This window comes from Thermobia domestica, chromosome 15 (genome assembly GCF_964235325.1).
Source record: "Thermobia domestica chromosome 15, izTheDome1.hap1.1, whole genome shotgun sequence".
Taxonomy (NCBI): domain Eukaryota; kingdom Metazoa; phylum Arthropoda; class Insecta; order Zygentoma; family Lepismatidae; genus Thermobia; species Thermobia domestica.
Window position 1 is genome coordinate 53,689,002 of NC_137468.1, and position 22,945 is coordinate 53,711,946.

Here is a 22,945-nt window from a genome sequence, read left to right on the forward strand (position 1 = left end):
CGTTTATTATCACTCATTTACTATCTTAAAATGACTAACACTTAAAAATATATATATATTTTTTAAATCGTTCATCCTTCCTAGCAGGTACGTAACACATGTGTTTGTCAAACTTAGAAGGCAACTGCCTTCCCCAAATGACAGGTGAACCATTTACAGCATTTTGAAACGCCCTTGCATCTTTAAAACTTACAGAACTTACATGAATTTTCCTTGTATGCAAACATCAACGGCGGGATATTGTTTCATTACTCTGTATTAGTGACACCCACAACCGGAACCGGTTCCAGACCTGGAACCAAAAACCCGGTTCCAGAACCGGATCTTAGGAACCACTTCTAGCCGTGGATCAGAAAATCCGGTTCCGGAACCGGATCCGTTCAGAGCCGAAAACCGGTTCTGGCCATCCCTACTCTGTAGTGTTACAGAATTAAAGTGTTCCCAAACCAACATAAAGTTACAATCTCCACTGGCACTACATCAGTTACTTACTTTAAGTTCATACTTCAAATTTACATATTAAACGAAAATTTACAATACCACGCTCATTATTCAGTGTTACGAACTGATGTTACACAAACTTGTAAGAACAACAAAAACATGGTGATTTTTACAAAAACATGGTGATTTTTACAGCAAGTGAGACGGGTGGGGTAACACAGACTCAAAATATCTTAGCACTAAATACCATAATAACTACGTGATAGACTTTTCAGAAATAGAAAAAAAAAAACTAATACAGGGTACTAAAAACTGGGCTTATATATAAAACTTAGATAAGTATCACACTCAGCTATGTAATAGATAGTTTTCAATAGACGAAAATCACAATGGCATTTATAGCAATTTGATATCTCAAATCGTTCCAGAGGTATGGAAAACACTGGTAAACATTGTTATAATATTAAAAATGACATTTGTGGGAACATCAAACAATTTTTGCCTTCATTTGCTTCTATAAAATTACAATAGACTTTGGTAATTTTAATTACAAGAACTCTGATTTATATAATTTTAGATTCTTAAGGGTATGGGGAAAGAGCTCGGACAGATTTTTTAAAAAGGGCAGCTACTTTTTTTTTTTTTAATACCAAATAGAATATTTTTACACTACTTGATCTCATTAAAAAGTATCTGGGGAGCAAGCTAATCCACCGGGGGCTTTCTTTCCCCCTATGGTATCGTTAATGTGTATGGCTGCAGAATTCAACCCGGGATAATCCGACTTTAAAGCTACGAGTACTGCTCGTTTAACCATGCTCTGAGTAAATCAAAAATAATGATTAAATACACATCTACATGTATCAAAAGCTTATTTTCCTTCACAAAAGACAAATTAACTTTTACATACGTAAGCTATTGTGGTGATTAAGAACAAATTGTGTAAGTAAATGGGGAAAAAACAATAATTTAACAAGTGGAATTGCGAAATTAGTCTTCTTGGAAGTGAAAGTGGATAAAAGCGGTTGTCAACACTAGTCAGTTTTTGTCTTTTAAACACTAGCAGCGTTATTCATTATGCGGTAGTATAGTTAATTATACTTAATTGCGAAAATTAATTCCAAAGCCAATTAACTACATTCTTCATGAGAATAGGGAAAGATGCATTTTTAACATGAAGTGGAATTATTTTGTTATAGATTATAAAAATAAAAACCCATGTTTATATATATATATATATATATATATATATATATATATATATATATATATATATATATATATATATATATATATATATATATATATATGGGGTGGACATTTATCTTTAAGTCCTTTTAACTTTTATATTAGTGGACAAAAAACACTGATACCTTATATCACGCAAATATCGGAAGAGAGACATTGTTTGTTATACTCTATAATACCACAAGTTAGCAGTGTTGTCAAACCAAGTTTTTTTTTTTTTTTTTTTTTTTTTAATGGCACAACGTTAAGTTACCATATAAATTTATTTCAAATCTACATGTAAAACGAAAACATAACACCATACTTGTCACATAGTGTTGCAAACCAAGGAAGCTACAGTATCATAAACATCGAAAAAAAAAAAAAAAAAAAACCAACAACAACAACAAAATTTCAAAGTATTTCCATTGTTATTACTCCAACAGTAATAACGCATGTGATACAGACGGGGTATTGTATATCCGAAGTATCTTACTGTCAAACACTACGCAAATCATATGAAGCATTTCGAATAAGTAGAAACGAAGTTACAACATATTAAAAATTTGACTTTTTCATTTTTTAAAGGACTTTCTCTTTTTTTTCAGAAAGTACTTAGTTAAGTATCACATTCCATTACATCGATGATTTCCAATAGACAAAGATCATACTGTCGTTTACAGCAATTTGACGTCTCAAACAATTCAAGAGATATTTAAAAAATGGTATTTGATATATTCCTTAAAATGGCGTACTTGTGGGAACTTCTTAAAAACAATTTTTGACCTACTTTGCTTCTATGACATTATAACAATACTTTTAGGTTGGTGTAATTACAATAAGTTCTCGGACTTAACATATTTTTACACAGTGCAGCAAACTTTATCAGCTTTTACCATACCTCCAGAACGTCTGAGAAATCAAATCGTTGTAAACGGCACTGTAATCTTCACATCCATTGAAAAAAACATCTGGAAGCAACCAAAGAAAGTAATTATCTACACAATTTTTCGAAGTAAATATTATCGAAAAAAAAAAGTCAAATCTTCAATTCTTGTAACTCTGTTCGCATTCATTCAAAATCTGTCATATTATGACCCAAGTATTAGAAACTAAAGTACTTTGTATGTGAATTGCCCTGAGTGTGTCATTTCCGTTACTATTGCTCTAGAGGTTACCAAAATTTAGATGTATGTGATAGTACAGCGCAATTAGTTTACAATGCTGAGTAACATATGTAACACTTTAAACATGGAAATAACCTGACCTAGTGCAATTTGAAAAGAAAAAAAAAATCAATGGATTGGCAAAACTATTAACCTTGTATCACAGGGTATACCAAACAAGTTCTCTGTCTATACTTCCTTGGCACACAATTTAAGCGTTTCCTGGCCATTACTTTAAAAGTTACAAGGGCGTATGTAGACAAATGGTCCACTCTGTAAATGATACCCACACAACTCATCTGACCTTGAACCTAACTTAGCACTGAGGTAGACCTGATTTGTTTAGTACGGACGTCAAATATTTTTCTAGTACAGGCCTTTGATTCCCAGGCTATGAATAATCGAAGCTTAGTAACTGAACTTAACCAAAACTTCTGCAAATAATTGAACCTAGCATCACAAATCTAAGTTCAATCGTGAGTACGACGTCGACTAACAAATAATGTTGCTCCTGTATAAATTTATATCATTTTAAGTTTTTCCCATTAATTTCAACAAACTTTCTACGCAAAAAATAATATGAGTTGTAAAAAAAAAAAATGCAGGTAGTGTCGGCGTCAGTCCAAAATTATCTGTAAATTTTGAGTATTTACACAAATTTCAGCTTACGTCGCATAGCAATATCCGCAAACATATAAGAAAAAATAAATAAACAGAACGAATCTTAATTGAAAGTAATTGAAATTATTTTAGTAGGACTCAACTGATGTCTCTCACGCTCTACATTAGAAAGAGAAGAAGCAAACTTTGTTTTACATGAATACCTACAATTTAAGAACTCTTTCTTTCTCTACGGCAATGCTCCCAGCACAAAAAAAAAAAAGTAAAAGATGCTCCAATATTTACTATGCAGCCTACCTCATATGAAGAAAAAAAAAATCTAAGACTTCACGAAACCAGTGTATGTAAGTATAATTCTGAGAATTCTCCATGTATGCATGTAGGTTAACTAGCGAAACCACCACAATTGCATTTGTAAACAAAAATAATAATAAAAATATAATAAATAAAAAGAGGAAAAGGATTTATAAAACAAAATACAAAAAGAAGTTTTACTTATTTATAAACTTAACTGCCTCGTAGTAGTCGCTTTGTCTGAATGATAAGGTCCGTATTGTGTTTTCGTTTTTATTTCTTTTCTTTTAATTTCCCGTAACAGTGTAGTACTTAATCAAATGACGTAATTGTGCAAAGTGGGTCAGACGAATAGCGTTAAGTGTCACACAGTGACACTAGCTGCAATGCTGGAACGAAAATATTTTCCGTTTGTAGTTTGGAAAGTGAAAAAATAAATAAACAGTGGAAGATCATGCTATTATCCAATAGTCATCACATTACATTCATCAAAGAGTATATTGTTGATACCAGTGGAAAATGAATCGCTGCCTATTGTCACAAACAGTCTTTCAGTTGGTGACTATTGTTCTACAATAAATACAATACAAGGAAATGAATGGATCCACTACTACTATCAAAATAAAAAGTCCCGTTTTGCCGATATGCATCCCCAAAACATAATAGAACCATCTCCATGTTTTACGTGGGTATGGTATTGACACTATTGTTGTCCAAATCGGGTTTTCGCATCACCCTGTGGACCCCATCAGACCCAAAGAGATTGATTTTAGTCTCATCTGACCAAAAGACATTGTTCCAAAATTTCTGACTCTTGTTAACATGCTCTTTTGCAAACTGAAGTCGTAACTTAGGATTCTTACGACCTATGAATAGCCTCTTCCGAGATATTCGACCATGGTAACCGTATTTGTGTAGCACTCGACGAATCGTCTCAGTGCTTACTTTGTTCCCTGTAGCACATTCTATTATCTTTTGGACTTTTGGAGCACTTAGTCAGGGATTTGTTTTCATCTGTCTCACAATCACTCTCTCGTCCTTCTCACTTAACTTCTTATTCATCGAATTTCTTGGTTTATTTCTCATTGAACCACTATACTTAAACTTATTTACTACACATTGAACTGTTGTGTGCCTTTTTACTATTAATTGTCCTATTTTGTTAACGACCACCCCCGTAATGCTAGCGTTACGATTGTCTCTTTGACTTTCTCTCCTAGCTCTTTACTCTTCCCCATTCTTGAAGGTTTTCTTACCTGTGTACACCGCGATTAACACCAGCAGTTAATAAGAGTCCTTTTCCTGTACGCCACACTAGCTATGCTGTTTTCTTTCCTTTTCAGTATATGAAATGTAAACCTGTGTACAAGTGGACGAATAACAATGTGGCGTAAATTCGGGAGTTCTCATATATTTTCTTTTCTGCCTTTCTATTGTGTTCTTGTTTTCCCCCCTTTCTGCACTGGGTTTGTCTATCATTGTCCTACCTCACTCCTCCAGCAATTTGCTGTCAATTTTACCACCAGTATATTTAATACATAGTGGTTTTCTTTCAAATTAACGTGTGTACGAATAAGAATGTGATATACTGTATATCTCCGATTGCGCATTGCTGGTATTTCCGCAGCACTACCTCCATTACCATGTACTGAAATGTCCCCCATTCCCAGAACCACCCCTACTTCATAATTTAAAATTGCTGGGCGATCCCCAAGGACCCCATGAGAGAGGGCCCTGTGGGCACTGTAACCAGAACTTCCTATTACGCTCCAACAGATGCCCTCTTTGACATTTTTCTATATCTCACGTTTTACTTCATCATTGCCTCCATTTACTTGTCTGAACCGGATCCCCTGGACGTTAGAACTGAAACACCCTGGATACAATAAAATTGAAAAAGACAAATCATTCCACACTGAACAATAAAACTAGTCAATACTTTGTGAGACAGTTCCAGAGAGAATGTACTCAGCTAAGACAGTAAATAAGAACACGCTATTTCACATTCTTTTATTATAGCCAACCAACATTTGTTTGCCATGTGAAGGTTGCAATAACCTAGGTAATATTAAACATTTTCAACGGATATGGACAGACACCGTTACCCGTGATGATTGAACGGATTGGCTATTAAGGAACTCTAGTTAATCACTCTAGCTATCCATTTGAAAAGAAAACTGAATTAAAAAGAGTATTTCTCAAACCTACGAGGGGGGCTGCGGTGGCTCATTGGTAGAGCGTTCACCTCTGGTGCTTGGGATCCCGGGTCCGATCCCAGTCCCTACCAAGTGAACTTTGTGGTGGATAAACACCGTGTGCGTGGGTTTCCTCGGGGTTGTTCCGTCTCCTCCCACTTTCTTCATTCCACCAAGCCTAACCGGCATAACCGTGGGATGTAAAACTAAAAGATTTCATTTTTTTAAACCTATGAGGGGACTGCCTCTGTCCTCCCCAAATAACGCCCCCCACCTCACGTAGTACGTAGTAACACTACAATATTCTTACTTAAAGTCCCATTCCGTGATCCTAATAAACCAGAAAGAGAAAAACAGGACGGAATGGAATCAAAACTGCTTTTAAAAAGAGAGGGACAAGATTCGTGGACTTACGTGCACGTACAAATTGGCCTTGTCACTGTACGCAATGAACCACGAAAAATTCTGACGCTAGTTATGAAGTTGACCATTGGGGTATGCAGGCACTTCTGGTAATGTAGAAACCCACGCAATATTAAAATGGTTACACCGTGTTATAAAGAGCAGAGCGCACATCAAATATTTTTAAAGTTTATGTAATGGAAGGAGAAAACAAAAGGTATCATTATTACTATTGTAAGCTTCAGTATAGAATTTAACTGTACGTCGCTGATCCTCCCTCTGTTACGGCCTTATCGCTTTGCTGCTGCAACTAAACATCACCCTTCTTCCTTCTTCAGGGACAGGCGCTATGCTTCGACAGCACGCAACGTTGCCACATCTCATGCATACAGTGATAAGTTCATTACACAGCGACAAGGAAATTAAATTTTAACACAAGTTTTCCTCTAACATAAGATTGTCTACTATCTACTAAGCTTAATGTTACTTATTTGACTTACATTTTCGTAAAAAACTTAAAGACAATAAAGGATTTGAAAAAAACACAGAAAAGTAGCTAGCCATTTACAAATGCTATTTGAACATTGACCATTCTAGCTTTGAAATTACGAATTATAAACACAATCTGACGAAAGTAAACACTTATTATTACCATTATGTTTTACAGTTTCGGCAACACACCACTGCCTTCATCAGACATTATCAGAATGTCTCAATTGGAACCAAGGAGCTTTATCAACCCAATGTACGAGCGATCTAATACCCTTTACTTGTTCCCTCAAACCTTCAGAAGAAAATCGGCTCCCCACATCACTTTTATAACATTCCTATCTAGTATAATAAGCCCTATTTCAGTCAAAGAAAAATATAATACGAAATCCTTGTCCACAAACACATGTACAAAGGATTCACATAAACGCAAACATCCGTAAACACACACACACACACATATATATATAGGCCTATGTACGGTATATAAAAGTAAAGCAAGTGCACGTTTCATAATAATAAATCGTAGCCACATGTCAAGGTTATAGCTAATAACCATCAACCTTTGCACAAAAAAGTGGGAAAATTTTTACTAGTGCACATTGTTAAAATGTTTGCTTTAAGAAAGAAAACGCAAATAGCATAAAGACAGCGAAATATAAGAAGCTGAAAAAAGAAAACAGGATTCAGTGTCAATGGGTTGTAATTTTTCAAGTTTTAAAGATGCCTCTCTGGCCTAGAGTGAGGTTAAGGTTCGACACCCGGAATGGATATCTACACAGAATAACTATAGTATTACTTGCCTGCTATTCTCAAATGTAATGAGATAATACCGTTCAGCCTATATATGTAATATGTCACACCGATACAATATGACACATCACAATTTCACATGACTGATGACTATGGACCCCTCGTATTGAAGTAAAAGTTCTACCATTGAGACCCTTACAAATATCCCTGTGCTACATGGTATGGCTGAATCAAACTAAACCAACTTTTCTTATTAACAGTAGACTAGAGACCTGCACGGAAAGACTCTTATTTCTTTGGGCCGTCTCTACAGTAGACTATCAAATAGGCATCAGCGGCCAAGTGCGGACCATCAATGAATGAAATGTTACTTCTTACAAAAACGAAACGCTTCCAATTGTTACGAAAAGAAACAAAGAAGACTGGTCAGTTCCTCCATTTGAAAATCTTGACCGTAGTCCAATAAATAAATAAAAATGTTTCGGATGTTGAGCACACTATACCAGAGTTTCGACAAACAATCTCGGCCATACAGTTAACACTAGTAACATTTGCTGTGCGTGCAAAGAAGGAAATCCCGAGCATTCCTAACGTCCTACACAAAACTTAAGAGTACTAGATTCAAATGATAAGATGTTTTTGCTGTTTAGGCTATTCCCTTTCTATCAGGGAGGAAATTACGACAATCACTGTACGAAATGATTAACTTAAGAGAATGAAAGAAAGCTATTACTTTCGTTTCGTATGCTCCTGAACCAAACTAGTAGCTCTTCCTACTTTTTTATTTTGTTTTTAAGTCATTCTATGTGAACGCAATACAATTTCCCGACCATGACAAATAGAACTTTATCAAGACTAATTAATTTGCTTTTATATGTGTGTAATTAAGATGTCCAAAACAATATGAAATACTGCCCTTCAAGATTATTTACTAGGAGCGGGGTAGTGAAAATACAAATCGAATATAAATACAAAGATAAGAAAATCAAACTGAAAGTAAATCATTAACTTCGCACGACACACAACAAGCCCATCACAATCTGTCAATCAGAACACTCTATACAAGTGAAAACGTTCAGCAATATGTTTAGAATTCGGAATCTTATATATAAAAGAGAACGTACAAATCCTTTGTTCCCTCATCACGCTAATACGGCTGAACCAATTTCTTTTATTTTTGGGGGGTTATTAGGATTTGGACCCTAGATGGTTTTTATCATATCACTTTAATTTTTAATTACCAGTGTCTTGAGATAATTGACCATTCAAGTGTCCATAACGTACAAATCCTTTGTTAGATCATCATAGGTAAAAATAAACGTATTTATATGCAACCCGCATGACCGTGTCACTCGGCGGGTTAACATAAATGACAGGCGCTATAATGTTAACATTTACTGCAATCACTTGAAAGCGAAAAAGTAAAAATTATCTAAGTAACAAAGTTTATTGCGTTCCGGGGTGACCGCAGCGAAGCGGGGCGGGTTAACATAAATGACAGGCGATATAATGTTAACATTTAATGCAATCTTCTATGGTTTTTATCATATCACTTGAAAGCGAAAAAGTAAAAATTATCTAAGTAACAACGTTTATTGCGTTCCGGGGTGACCGCAGCGAAGCGGGGTGAACGCTGCTAGTATCACATAAACAAGAACTGTAAATGACTTCACTAAACAACTACATAAGTAAACTAACTGCACAAATCATTAAAATTAATATTCCTCCGGTAGAAGGTAGATTTTTGTTGTCAAAAAAGCCCGATAAGAAGGTTCATCGAGTAAAGTCATCCAGTTTCATTTTGGCATTGGATTTCATAAGCGCATAAAGGTTCAACAATACCTGAACTATTATTTAAAACATGAATTTTTATTACGTATAAAAAAGGCCCAGCCTCTAAGGTTATCTTGACATATTCAGCATAACTTACAAATGTAGTGAAATAAATACTTCAAACACTACACACGTACTGTACATACAAATAAATTTAAATAACCCTCCTTAATTGCTCTCGCTTTTACATATTAAAATACAAATTAGCTGTCCCTGCGGAATTTGGAACTCACGATCGATCTCTGTAACCTGTATCACGAAGTGCTTCTTGACATAGCCCTTCAACTTCTGTTAATGAACTCATGTTCAAAATGAACCACTTACGTTTTAGTAATGTACATGGGACCATGTAATAAAAAATGGCACGTTATTACTGTTGACAAATTTCATTACTTGGAACAAAACCTCCACATAGGTCTACTATATTCTAAACCAGTTGTAATTAATCTGGGAACGCGATGGCATCTTAAGAAGTACGCAAAATTACATAAATTAACACTTTTTTCCATATAAACTGGAACATGTATAGCATAATTCCCTTGTTCAGAGTAAAACAGATATTCAATTAATAAGTAACATATTCTATACCACAGCAAAATGTCTGGTCCGAAAGAAATTTACAATAATACGAAAAATAAATAATCAGTCTAAACTGTACTTATAACAATATTGCGAAATAAATTCATGGTAGCTAGGAAGTTATATATAAAGATAGTACGCAACTGCTGATTTTTCTTGTTCTAAGGTAGCAAATAAAATTGTAAAACGTAAACAGGAATTTCTTGCTTTTCGCATAACTTATATATTATTATGATCATAGCAGAAATTTAGAATTTTATTATCATTAATTTTAAGTTTAATTATTCAAAATGTTTTCTAGTTCATTTCTGCTCATCTTTGACGTCATACCTTACAATATAATGTGAATTACCGTAGTCGGTAGTATTTGATATAATAATCAGCATTTGACTGAATAGTCAGCGCAATGAAATAAACCACTACAACCCATTCAATCCCACAATCACAATGAATCTTATGATATAATCGCGTGTAATTATAACAATAGATTACATTGTTAAGGACTATTATTATTCTGGCACTGCATCAGTTTCCCATTAAAATATAGATGTGCCGATAACACAAATATTGTCACGAATGTAGTTTAAAATAATATATAATGTATTAATTTTTCAACTGCAGTAGCCGCTCATTTTATAACAATCGTTAACTTATTTCTACCATTTCAATTCACGTATAAAAATATTAATAAATAAAAATGTTCAAAGTCCATGTGTAACTTTATTTCAAAACAACCAATGTAAACAAAACTTTTTAACAAGTTGACAAGTACAGAATTCAGAGGGAAAATGCAACTGCTCTGTGCGTTCTTCTCTGATTGGTTATTATCTAATCATAAAATGATATACCTTATCTCTTTATCTTTTCAATGGAGGACATCACTTAATATTGTTGACTTACTTACCAGGACTTTGGTGAATCTCCTCTCCAGCTCCGTGGGATCAGGCATAGGTTGCTTTGAGCGGACATGATTTACGTTCAGAATTCCTGTCGTCCTGCTCGTCTCAGCTTGTGGTGGAAGTGTTGTCGCTTGCGCCAGCGGTGGTGGTGCTTCACTTTTCGAACTTTGAGAATTTCCCATCGTTTTCACTAATCCAAGCATGTATAACACTTTATCACTATCACTCGCGCACACGATGGTGATGTCCGAACACTATCTCACACTCATATGCAACAGGTTCCTCCCACTCCATCGTAAGTTTTCGTTCCATTATCTTGCACACTTTTCAAACTCCCACAGACAACTCTCACAAAAGTATGACTAATGCCTGACGCATGCGTTCGATTTGCCTGCACTCTAGCGGATGAACTTCTAAGTAGAAAGTAAACATTACTAGCGCATAGTTGCTAACCATGCAATGAGAGCACCAGAACATTTTTTTTCACTTACAGTAAAACTTTGATTGTATGATTCTATCATTAACTTTACTTAATTTCTTTTAAGTTTGTTATTGTGTTAGTTCGTATATTATTATGAAAAATGATGTGCACTGTCCCAATTTTCTTCCTCTTCTTCTTCTTCTGCTTACTATTATTATTATTATTATTATTATTATTATTATTATTATTATTATTATTATTATTATTATTATTATTATTATTATTATTATTATTGAAGTTTAACGTCCCTTTTCAGCAATAAGAAATCTGGTCGTGGAATCCAATCCACTTTGGAATTTGGATTGAATCCGAACCACTATACCAAGTTCAAATTTTGTAATAGTTTTCCACCAGGAAGCGAATCTGGGATCACGAGCATCGGGATTTAGGTTGTTAGATTTTTGTTTTTGAATGTTATTAGCAGAATATACGTTCTTCGCACGGGGAGAATAAGTTTCATTTTTAACATAAAGGCCTGAATTTGGATTTAAATGGCATCAGAAGTGACATCTTCTTCCTGTAAACTATGGATTCGGCACTAATGTCGATCATTTTATATATTTCCTGTTTCACTAAGTTGCGGGGCTGATTTTGAACTTAAGCGGCATCGGAAGTGTCACTGTTTATCTCAGCAACCCTGAAAACTATGGATTCGGCACTAATCTCGGTCATTTTTGATCATTTTTAAATATCTCACCCTCCCCTAAGTTGCACCATCAAACTGAAATGATTAGAAAAATATCAGGTACAAACCTCATCTATGTTGAAAATTTGATCGAGATCGGTCGGGTTCAAGAAATATAAGCCCTTTTTTGTTTGTAGCCACTAGGTCAGAGCGTAGGGCTATTATTATTATTATTATTATTATTATTATTATTATTATTATTATTATTATTATTATTATTATTATTATTATTATTATTATTATTGCAATTCACTACATTAGAAGTGCAATAAAAATAATGTTTTGACTACATTGTGCCGTTGCCGTTTTATCTGTTGTCTTCTGTCGCCATTCTTGAAACAGGGGCATCATTTGGGAAGGGGGGAAAGGGGAAATTTTAGTAAATATAGTAAAATTTCGTGTCGCCACGTTTGGCCTAATCCTCGTTTCGCCTAACCAATTATCTGACACTTTTATGACAGATAAATGATAAGATTTGTGTCCGCCATTTTAGGCGAAAAAGGATCCTCGTTTGGCCTAATCCTCATTACGCCTAAAATGGCAGACAATAAAAAAAATCGTGGAAATTCAACTAGAGGGAAATTATATAAGAAAAAATTCCCTAGTATATAAATAATTAAGAAATGCAAAATATATAGATTAATATTATATTAACTATTTTCGAGGAGTTAGGATTACCAAAACTCCTTTATGTATTTACTAGGACCATGCATATATACGAATATATATGAGTAGGCGAATAGCAAAACCCGTTAAATTCACATTTTAAAATTTGTGACAAATCGAGAAAAACTGTTTAAACATGTCATAATTGTAAAATAACATTAGAAACTAGAGAATATTAAAAAATTAAGAATAATGTGAGTGTTGGTCTGTTGAAAGCTGTATAATCACACTAGTCTGTGAATTGCGTTATTGAAGAAAATAGTTAGATTTAACAGGTTTTGCGTATGTAAATGGAAATAACAGCTTTTGCATCTGGACGAGCGGCCATTTTTGTTGAGGCTCAAGATGCGAAACCTATCAAAAAGAAAGGGAGTCAAGAGTTAGAAATCATTATTACGCCTACTAAAATATTGGGGGAGATGTATTATCAACTATACATTGCACAAGATTGGCACAAATAAATATGGATACATAAATGCTACATTAATTTTGTTCTAAATTGAAAACAATGGATCCAAATGTGCAAAAAATTGAATTATGTAATCTCCTCTCCATCATCATCTACTAAATGGAAATCCATATCGTCATCGTCCTCTGGTGCATTACCATTTTCTCGGTTTTCTATTCCTCAAAAACCTCTTTGTAAAACGTGAGCTTTGAGCTGCTTTCAATCGTCAAACCCTTCGTAACTACAAGCGGAGTTAATTATACCTATCCGTACACAGTTCTAAACTGAATGACTATATTTTGAAAGAGTTTGTAACCTTTTATGGACTAACATAGGGTGATTCCAGCTCGCGCCATGTGGACTTTGGGGTGGACAAACACCGTGCTCGTGGGTTTTCTCGGGGTTCTCCCATTTCCTCCCACTTTCTTCATTCCACCATTTCATTCATTTCTCATCATCACCGTCTCCTTTAGCCTAACCGTGGGACGTAAAACTAAAGATTTCATTTTCTTTTTTTTTCAATTTTCAGTCCAAAAATAAAAAAATAATGAAAGCACACACTTCAAATTCTGCCAAATAAAATTTCGAACGATTTACGAAGAGTTGCAATAAATATTCAGATTACTAAACAGTACGAAACCTGAAATTGTTTGAAATATGTAATTAACCGGGTTTGATTCTGCTTTTCTCAAGAGGCTATTTGCAGGTTTGGGATTTAACAGTTTATGAAACTGAATATGAAAGAGGGATTTAACTGGTTTTGCATCTGTTGCCATGATGGATTTAACAAGCTTTGGTAATTGGCACATATTTCAATCTCAATTTTCAACTAGTTAAAATGACTTTTTCTACTGAATACTATTTGGAAATAATAGAAGCGAGAAGAAGAACGAGAAGAAGAAGAAATAGACTTAATTTGCATATCTGTAAGAAAAGTGAATAAAGATACGAATTATTTGAGTCCACTTTGGCTCTAACCCATTTATACATAAATAAATACCAAAGATACTTCTGATTTCAATAAATGCCTTTCGTGGGATTTGTATGAACCCTCCTCTCCCCCCCAAAAAACTACAGCATTTCGATGTATTTTATCAATAGTAAACATTATTAAAACGAAACAATATTTAGAATTTTTCTTTGATTGAAATTGCATAACAATAATAACAAACTATATGAATGCTTCTTTTGTGATTTTTTTTAAACTTATTAAAAAAATACAAAAGTTGCTTTTATAGTATAATCTTTCTGAGTAATGAATAGGAAATTTAGGTCTGAATATAATACGAATAATATACGGGAGTGAAACGTGATAACCCAGAAATGTGTGTTCATCAAGATTTTACTAACATTTTTCGTTTTTTGGTTTAAACCAGTTTTTTTTTTTTTTTTTTTTTTTTTCCAGCTGGTTTAACCCAGCAAACACTGGTGCGATGAGTCTCGATTTCAATCTCATCACGCCGATAGTGATCTATAATTTGGTGCCATCCCAACGAAATCATGTCAGGTTGGAATTGTACAAGATAACGGAGACCATGTTGATTTATAGTGTTTTTCTGTAAACAATGTTTTGGACCTTTAGTACCTACTATTCACCTGTATTGTATCGAAGTACGAAGATCACAAGAGTCAACTATATCTTTATTTCTGTCATACGAGTGGAAATGGAGTGTACCAGCAGGACAACCACCCTCGAAACAGATCCCGGTTGGCCACCATCTGTTTGGAGGAGCATTCAACTTCTTCCTGCTGAAACAACCACCGATAAGCCCGGATTTCAATCTCATTGTGCATCTCAGAGACTTATGCTATGAACATTCCCGGTAGTATGTGAAACGAGTGGAAATTCAACTCAAAAGTTGTAATTTCAAAAGTAATAATAAGAAATCATATATATTTTTTTTCTTTCTTTGTCAGTAACACATTGAGATGTTTGAATTATGGAATTATCCAAAGAGCAATTTGTCAGCGGAGCGATTTGTCACAAATCACTCATTGCGATCACAATTGTCCGTTGTTAAGTTATGAGCAAATTTAGGGATCTTTTGTCAGATCTAGCTCGAAATAGTTACAAATTTCATACAAATTGTAATTACAATAGAATCACAATCGGATCTCTTATAATGCATTAACAGTTTCAAAAAAGCGTTGAAACTGGAATGAAATCGTCTGAAAGATCAGCAAAACCTACAGTAAAATAACTTTTGCACCTACATAAGAAGAAACACACAAACTATATTTCCTTTAACGTACCGATTAGCAGTACCATTTGACAATATCAGATATTTGGAAACAAACTGCAAACTAAAAGTTACTTTTGAACAGCACTCACCTTTAAATGAAATTAATTACAGGTGTAACTTTTTGTGTTTCTCTCGTCTCAAATATAGTCACTATACACCCTGTGGGGGCATTAATATTCTCAAAATGGAACGGAAAAGTAACTGTACAGTACAATTGTCGAAACATTTTTCCGAAAGCAAATTGTCCTATTACAAATTAGTTATGGTAAAACTAATTTGTATTTCTCAGTTCTTCACATAGTAGGGAATATTTTTTGTTTCGAAAAAATTCCCTCCAGTTTTATCTCCGCGATATTTTTAAAGTCCACCATTTTAGGCAAAACGAGGATTAGGCCAAACGAGTATCCTTATTTCGCCTAAAATGGCGGACATAAACCTTATCTTTTATCTGTCATAAAAATGTCAGATAATTGGTTAGGCGAAACGAGGATTAGGCCAAACGATGCAAGATCGTAAAATTTGAAATGATGCTGCTTCCTTTAAATTCGATAAGAGTGTTTCAAAAGATTGTATTTTTTTCTAAGTACCTCGTAAATGAATCCAATCCAACCCCGTCACTTCAGAAATTTAAGGGGGGGCACATGGCTCAGTGGTAGCGCGTTTACCTTTGTTGCGTGATGTTTCTGGTTCGATCCCCAGTCATGTAAGTTTGTAGTGGACAGCATCGTGCCCGTGGGTTTTCTCAGGCACTCCCACTTTCTCATTCCACTAATTCTTTCATCAACATTCACTTAGCTTAATCATTGTTTCCCTTAGCCTAAAGGACATAATCAATGGACTTTAAATTAAAATATTTCATTTCATTTTCTGAATTTTGTCTTCCTAAGATCATATCTCCTTCCCCTCTTCAATTTTCTCACTTGTTCTGGCACGTAGCAGTCGGTTTCATATTCATGGTACAATTTTTGCTCCTTGTGATACCAAATAAATTTCTGTAACCCTCTTATCTTTTTCTTGGTTTTCCTAATTTCCGCGCTTTCCCCGCTGGTCGAGTGGCTAGTGCGCGCGTCTTTGTTGCACGGTATCCCGGGTTCGATTCCCAGTGAGAATGCCATTAAATCTGAACGTAATACAGTGGTTGAGCTCGCTCGTGGTTTTATGGTTAGAGTGCATGCCGTCGGCCTAGAAGACCTGGGTTCCATTCCCGTTAATTCATATGATTCGGATTCCACGTTAAGTTATAGTTCCATGTATAACCTCGATGCTGACAGGGACGCCTAACTCCAACAAACCGGACAACCTAATTCTCAGGCATCTGTAATAATAATAATAATAATAATAATAATAATAATAATAATAATAATAATAATAATAATAATAATAATAATAATAATAATAATAATAATAATAATAATAATAAGATTGTTGTTGTTGAAGCGATTGAGTAAGTGTTGACACTGTCAACTTGACGGACACTAACACGAGTGAGCTTGTGTTCTGCAGTAAGCTTTCTTGGTACCCACCGTCCACAGACTTTATGAAAACCAAGCTCGTCGTGGATGATATAATGGGCAGAGCCATGACTGATGTTCAAAGCAGATGCTACCCCATTGATAGCGATTCGCCTATTCGTCAGACCCATCTCTCAAGCTTGCTGAATGTTGTCATCTGTAATGGAGGTTGATGGCTGTCCTGCTTCCTCTTCATGCATTACACTTGTTCGACCACTTTTAAACTTCTCGAGCCACAAAAACACAGTTTACCGTGATAGTGCACTTCTCCCATATTGCGATGAATGTATGACCCTTTGACACCCTCGGATCAAAGGAATCAGATCACTGCTTGTTGTTCCTCTTTGGTGCAAACTTCTAATGGAGCAGCCATGATAAAATATATCTGCAACAGAAGGAAGAAAAATAGAGGAATTAAGATCACACTTTCACAGCATTACCACAACAGTATAACAATAAAAAAAAAAAAAATGCGAGGACAAAAGACAAAGTGCGCAATGTAAGAAAAGTTATGACAAAAGTGTAGATAATTTTTGAGTCGCCCTCGTATTTTTATTTTGTCTTTAGTGAATTTTGATTATTGTTACTAAAATCTGGTTAGTTAACTGTAGCAATGACTAAAATGCTATTGATGAACCATTCCTACTAAACGAAACAACAATTAGTTGCCCATTTTGGTCACATTTTTTACTACATGAAATAACAATGACTTATTAGCAAGGAATATATATATATATATATATATATATATATATATATATATGCTTTCTAAAAGTACTGGAGGTGGAGAGGTTTGAGAAAAGCCTTCGGGTCTCATACTAAATGAAGGGAAAATCCCAACCTACACCTCCTAGCGGCAGAAAGCGGGCAACGTGTTTGTCGGCTAAAGTAGGTGGGGACCGACTGACTCCCGGGATAAGGAGTCAGCTTCTACCAAGTGCCAATGGCCTCCTCGGAGGGCGGATGAGCGGCTGGATGTCAGGGCACCATCTTGTCCTTAGGAGGGGAAACTGTCCTAAAAGGCGGATGAACCACTAGATGGTCAAATCTTTTCCGAGAAGGGACGAAGGAGGAGAATAAATAAATTTGATGGTTCTTCCTGAGGTAAAAAATTTCGGAGGTAAAATAGTCCCCCGTTCGGATCTCCGGGTGGGGACTACTCCGGGAAGAATCATGAAAGGAGAAAATAATAATAACTTTCATTTCAGCATAGGAACCTGGAGCGTACGGGCTCTACGGCGTGAGGGAAAACTTGAAAATTTAAAAGTGGAAATGGACAAGGGTAAAGTGGACATAGTGGGCTTGAGTGAAGTGAGATGGCGAGGGAAAGATGAGATAGTATCGGGAAATTACAGAATATACTATTCGGGTGGCGATAAGGTCGAGAATGGTGTCGCGATAGCAACCAAGAGCAAAGTAGCAAGAAGTGTAACCAAAGTGGAATACTGCAGGGACCGCTTGATGTTTATAAAACTACATGCAAAACCAGTGTATATTGTGATAATGCAAGTGTATGCCAACAACCAACCATGATGACAATAAAGTAGAAGTAAGGTATGATCAGATTAGTGACATATTGCATCAGGAAGGAAGAGGAAAGGTCAACGCTATAGAAATGGGAGACTTCAACAACGTAGTAGGAGAAGGAGTTGCGAATAAGGTAGTGGGACCGTTTGGAGTAGGTAGAAGAAACGAACGAGGTCAAATACTTATCGATTTCTGTAGGCAACATGATCTTGTGGTAATGAATACGTGGTTTAAGAAAAGAAAAGCCAAGCTGTACACATGGAAAAGTCCAGGAGATAAGAAACGCTACCAAATCGATTGCATTCTTGTGAAGCAACGATTCAGGAATAGTGTACGAGACGTGAAGACACTGCCAGGAGCGGACATTGATTCGGAACACGATCTCCTGGTCGGGGAAGTGCAAACCTGGTTAAGGTCGATCAAGAAAAATGGGAAGAGAAATCGAAAATGGAACTTAGAAGGGCTAAGAAATAGCGACGATGATGTGAAAGAAGAGACTGAAGAAAAATTCTGTGCAATGGGAGATATGGTTGACAATATAGAGAATATTTGGGGAAAAGTTAAACAGATTCTACTTGACACACTCCACAGTAACATTGGTAGGATGGAAAGAGCACCGAGAAAACCATGAATAACTGAAGCAATGCTTAAGAAGATGGAGGGACGCAGAAGGGCAAAAAACACGGACATCAATGAATACAGAAGGTTGAATAATGAATTGAGAAGAGAAACGTACAAAGCCAAAGAAATGTACATGGAGGAGATATGTGAAGAAATAATGGAACTTCAACGGCGCGGCAGATATGATCTGATGTACCAAAAAGCACAAGAATTAGGAGGGAGAGCTAACAAAAGTATACGAACGTTCGGCATCAAAGATCAACAAGGTAATGTAACCACTGACCATCAAAGAATCCTCAGAATTTGGGAGGAATACATAAAAGGTCTGTATGATCAAAAGAACCGCCCCAAAGATATTGCGATCGAAGCAGAGGAAGAGGAGGATCCAGTATATTGAAAAGTGAAGTGTACAAGCACTCAAAGACATGTGAAGGAGAAAGGTCACTAGAGACGACGACATATCAGTAGATTTGCTCAAGGAATTAGGAGACAATGCAATGAAGGTACTAACTTCACTTATTAACAAGATCTACCTGAGTGGAGAATGGCCAAAGGATTTTCTTGATGTTACAATGATTGCATTGCCCAAGAAGAAGCAAGCAAAGATGTGTAGCGATCACGGAACCATTAGCCTGATTTCCCACGCTGGAAAGATCATTGCACGCATACTGAACAGGCGGCTGGAAAGGAAGATAGGTGAGAGGTTAGAAGAAGATCAATTCGGATTCCGGAAAGGAAAAGGCACCGGAGGTGCTATTGGATTGATGAGAATTATATCAGAAAGAATTCTTGATGTAAAGGAAGAGTTGTGTTTGTGCTTCATCGACTGGTGAAAAGCTTTCGACCTTGGACGAAGCATCTGAAAATACTTTAAAAAATCGGAGTCAACTGGAGAGATCGACGACTCTTTCAAAACCTGTACATAGGATAACAAATGAAGATGCGCTTGAATGAAGGAGGAACCATTAGTGTGGAGATTGGACAAGGAGTCAGACAAGGATGTAATTTGTCGCCCTAATTATTCAACATTTACAGTGAATGTTCAATGAAGGAAGCATTAATGGGAACTGGAGATTTCAAGATTGGAGGGCAGATCATTAACAAGATCAGGTATGTAGATGATACGGTTATAATAGCTAAAACCGAAGGAGGACTATGATGTTTGAATGGTGTCATTGATCGACCAAATAGTTGACACTTGATAACTGTATGAAATGGAAATTAACATCGAAAATTCGAAAGTCATGAATCACGCCCTTATGGATCAGGGTAGAACAGAGAACTTGAAGAGGTCAATGATTTCAAGTATCTGGGAAGTATTTTGACGAGAGACGCTTACTGCACCAAAGAGATCAGGTCAAGAATTGCCATAGCTAAAGAAGCATTCAATAAGAAACTATCACTCTTAACTAGCAGGCTCAATATTGAACTTAAGAAGAAGTTGGTCAATTGCTATATATGGAGCGTTGGACTGTATGGTTCAGAGACTTGGACATTACGAAAGTTAGAGAAGAAATATTTGGAGAGCTTCAAAATGTGGTGTTGGAGGAAGATGGAGAAGATAAAATGGGCAGAGAGAGCAACAAACGAAGATGTCTTAAAACGGATAAGAGAGAAAAGGACACTTCTAGCCACCATCCTTCGTAGAAAGGCTAATTGAATTGGACACATCTTGAGAAGAAATTGTCTTCTTCACATCGTCATAGAAGGAAAGATGGAAGGGAAGCGAGGAATAGGAAGAAGAAGAACACAGCTGATCGATGATTCGAAAGATAGGAGAAAATATTGGGAGTTAAAAGAGGAAGCTGAAGATCGAGAAAAGTGGAAGAAACATTTCCAGGCCCAAATCTAAAATTAAAAAAAAAAAAAATCCTCGTTAGTCCCAGGACCTGCACAAAAGGCAGAATAATTATATACATGCATATGAATGATTTGAGTGATATTTTAAACTCTCATTGTTTTGTTGCATAAAGCAAACGTGTCCAATATACACTGTTACCACATCTTTTTATTCTAGATAGTTTCGATGCGTTAAAAACGATTCCATTCTTCCGCTTGTATTTTTTTTCATTACGCTTCAAAAGAGGTTACGAAAAATTTAAACAATTTTTTCAAACTTAAATTTGTAAATACTTTGTTGTAAATCTAGCCGAAGGCTAGCACCCTGTTAGAGAGTTACGCCCTCTTTTAGGGAATGGAATTTTAGAGAGTGGGATACTGGATGCATGAAGAATGGTCTATGGGACAAACAGTTTTCAAACTAAAAATTTAATTAAAAATCTTAAAATATTTTCAATGGGTACAAACAAAGAGGTTGAAGTAAAATTTAAAAACACTGTTTAAAAATTTTAAACAAAACTTATCTTAAACTTTAAAAAAAAATTAAATTAAAATTTGAAAGTGATAATTATTTTTACAAAAAACCATTAACTAAGTCCAAAAATTTTAAACTAAAAGAATTGATCAAAAACTCAAGATTTTTTGATCAGTTAAGCAAAAAAAAAAAAAAAAAAAGACATTTTTAAAATTTAAACAGACTTGAAACTGATCAACCAATCAAATTCCATCAAGTATAACTTGCACTAATAACATAAGACAATGAGTCCGCATCGTGTACGCGTCAAATTCCACGCCGTGTAAGAGTGACAGGGGTGCCAACTGGGAATCGAAACTCGAATTCTGACCATTGTACGGAACAGAAAGATGTGGACATACTTCTGGAGGTAATTCGTAACGTAGAAAGAAGACAAAAAGTCTTCTTGCATGTTCCCGAATTCTGCGTCGTGTACACTGTGCACATCTTTCTATTTAGTTCTAATTGTCAAAACTCGAGTTTCGATTTCAAGTTGGTACTCCGTCACTCGTACATGATGCGGAATTCGACAACATACAAGAGGACTTTTTTGTCATTTGATGTCACGAATCGCCTTTTGGAGTTTGTGCACATCTTTCAGGTTCACCATGTATATTAACAATTTCGTACTGAATCTTAGAATTATACTTACAACTCATAGTCTAAGGTCATTAGTGTAGAAATTTAGGATTTGGGACCTGATAGATAATCATTAAAACCGATTGATATGCAACAACTACAATTTTCACTTTGAATTTTAGTTGCAACTCATAGTCTAAGTTCATTTGTTGGAAAGTAATCCTTGATGCAGTCTCATTGGGTGATAACTTTCAAATCCTTGTGTAAACTTTTTTTTTTAAAAAAAAAAAAGTTTAAATTTACAGTTTCAGAAAATTTTCCATTGTATGTTTCTTTAATATTTACTTTGAAAATTCTTTTGAACCCTAATATTATAGTTACGACACATCCAAATGTTACTGATTCAAAGTTATAATTGGGGGGCGCGGTGGCTCAGTGGTAGTTAATGGAATTGTATACAGAGAAAGAAATATGGGAAGTTATTAAAAATCTTAAAAGAAACAAGACGCCAGGGTTAGATGGTTTAATAGCAGAATTTTACCAGAAATTTTTTGGCACCATTGGAGCAGAATTCACTCATATGGTGAATGAAATTCTTTTCGGTAACGTTAGTCATCCGAATTTCTCCCAAGGTGTCATTATTCTAATTCCAAAAACTAGATATTCACGTAAAATTAAAGATTATCGTCCATTATCTATGCTTTGTGTGGATTACAAAATCATTGCTAAATGCTTAGCCAATAGGCTAATGAAGGTTATACCCTCTATATTACATCCAATGCAAGCTGGATTTAATGATCGGAACATGATTGATTTGCTGATGGATTTAAGAGACACAGTGTCATATTTGGATTACAGCAGAAAACCACATGGAATATTATCAGTAGATTTTCAAGGTGCTTTTGATTTAGTACAGCGTGACTATTTATATC

At 35.4% G+C, this 22,945-nt stretch overlaps 1 protein-coding gene across 4 annotated transcripts in view; it reads right to left on the reverse strand.

Moving 5' to 3' along the window:
- Positions 1 to 11,264, reverse strand: part of Frl (formin-like protein) — a 318,309-nt gene extending 307,045 nt beyond the window's left edge. For 3 of the 4 annotated variants that reach the window (XR_014128428.1, XM_081739698.1, XM_081739700.1), the window contains exon 1: positions 10,905 to 11,263. Coding sequence is in view for 3 of the 4 variants with exons in the window: in XM_081739698.1 (XP_081595824.1) it covers positions 10,905 to 11,102 (198 nt within the window). In the remaining variant the exon portion in view is untranslated. Of the gene's footprint in view, positions 1 to 10,904 lie in introns of all 4 variants that reach the window. The other variant, XM_081739699.1, reaches the window with a different exon arrangement.
- Between the last annotated feature and the right edge of the window lie 11,681 nt (positions 11,265 to 22,945).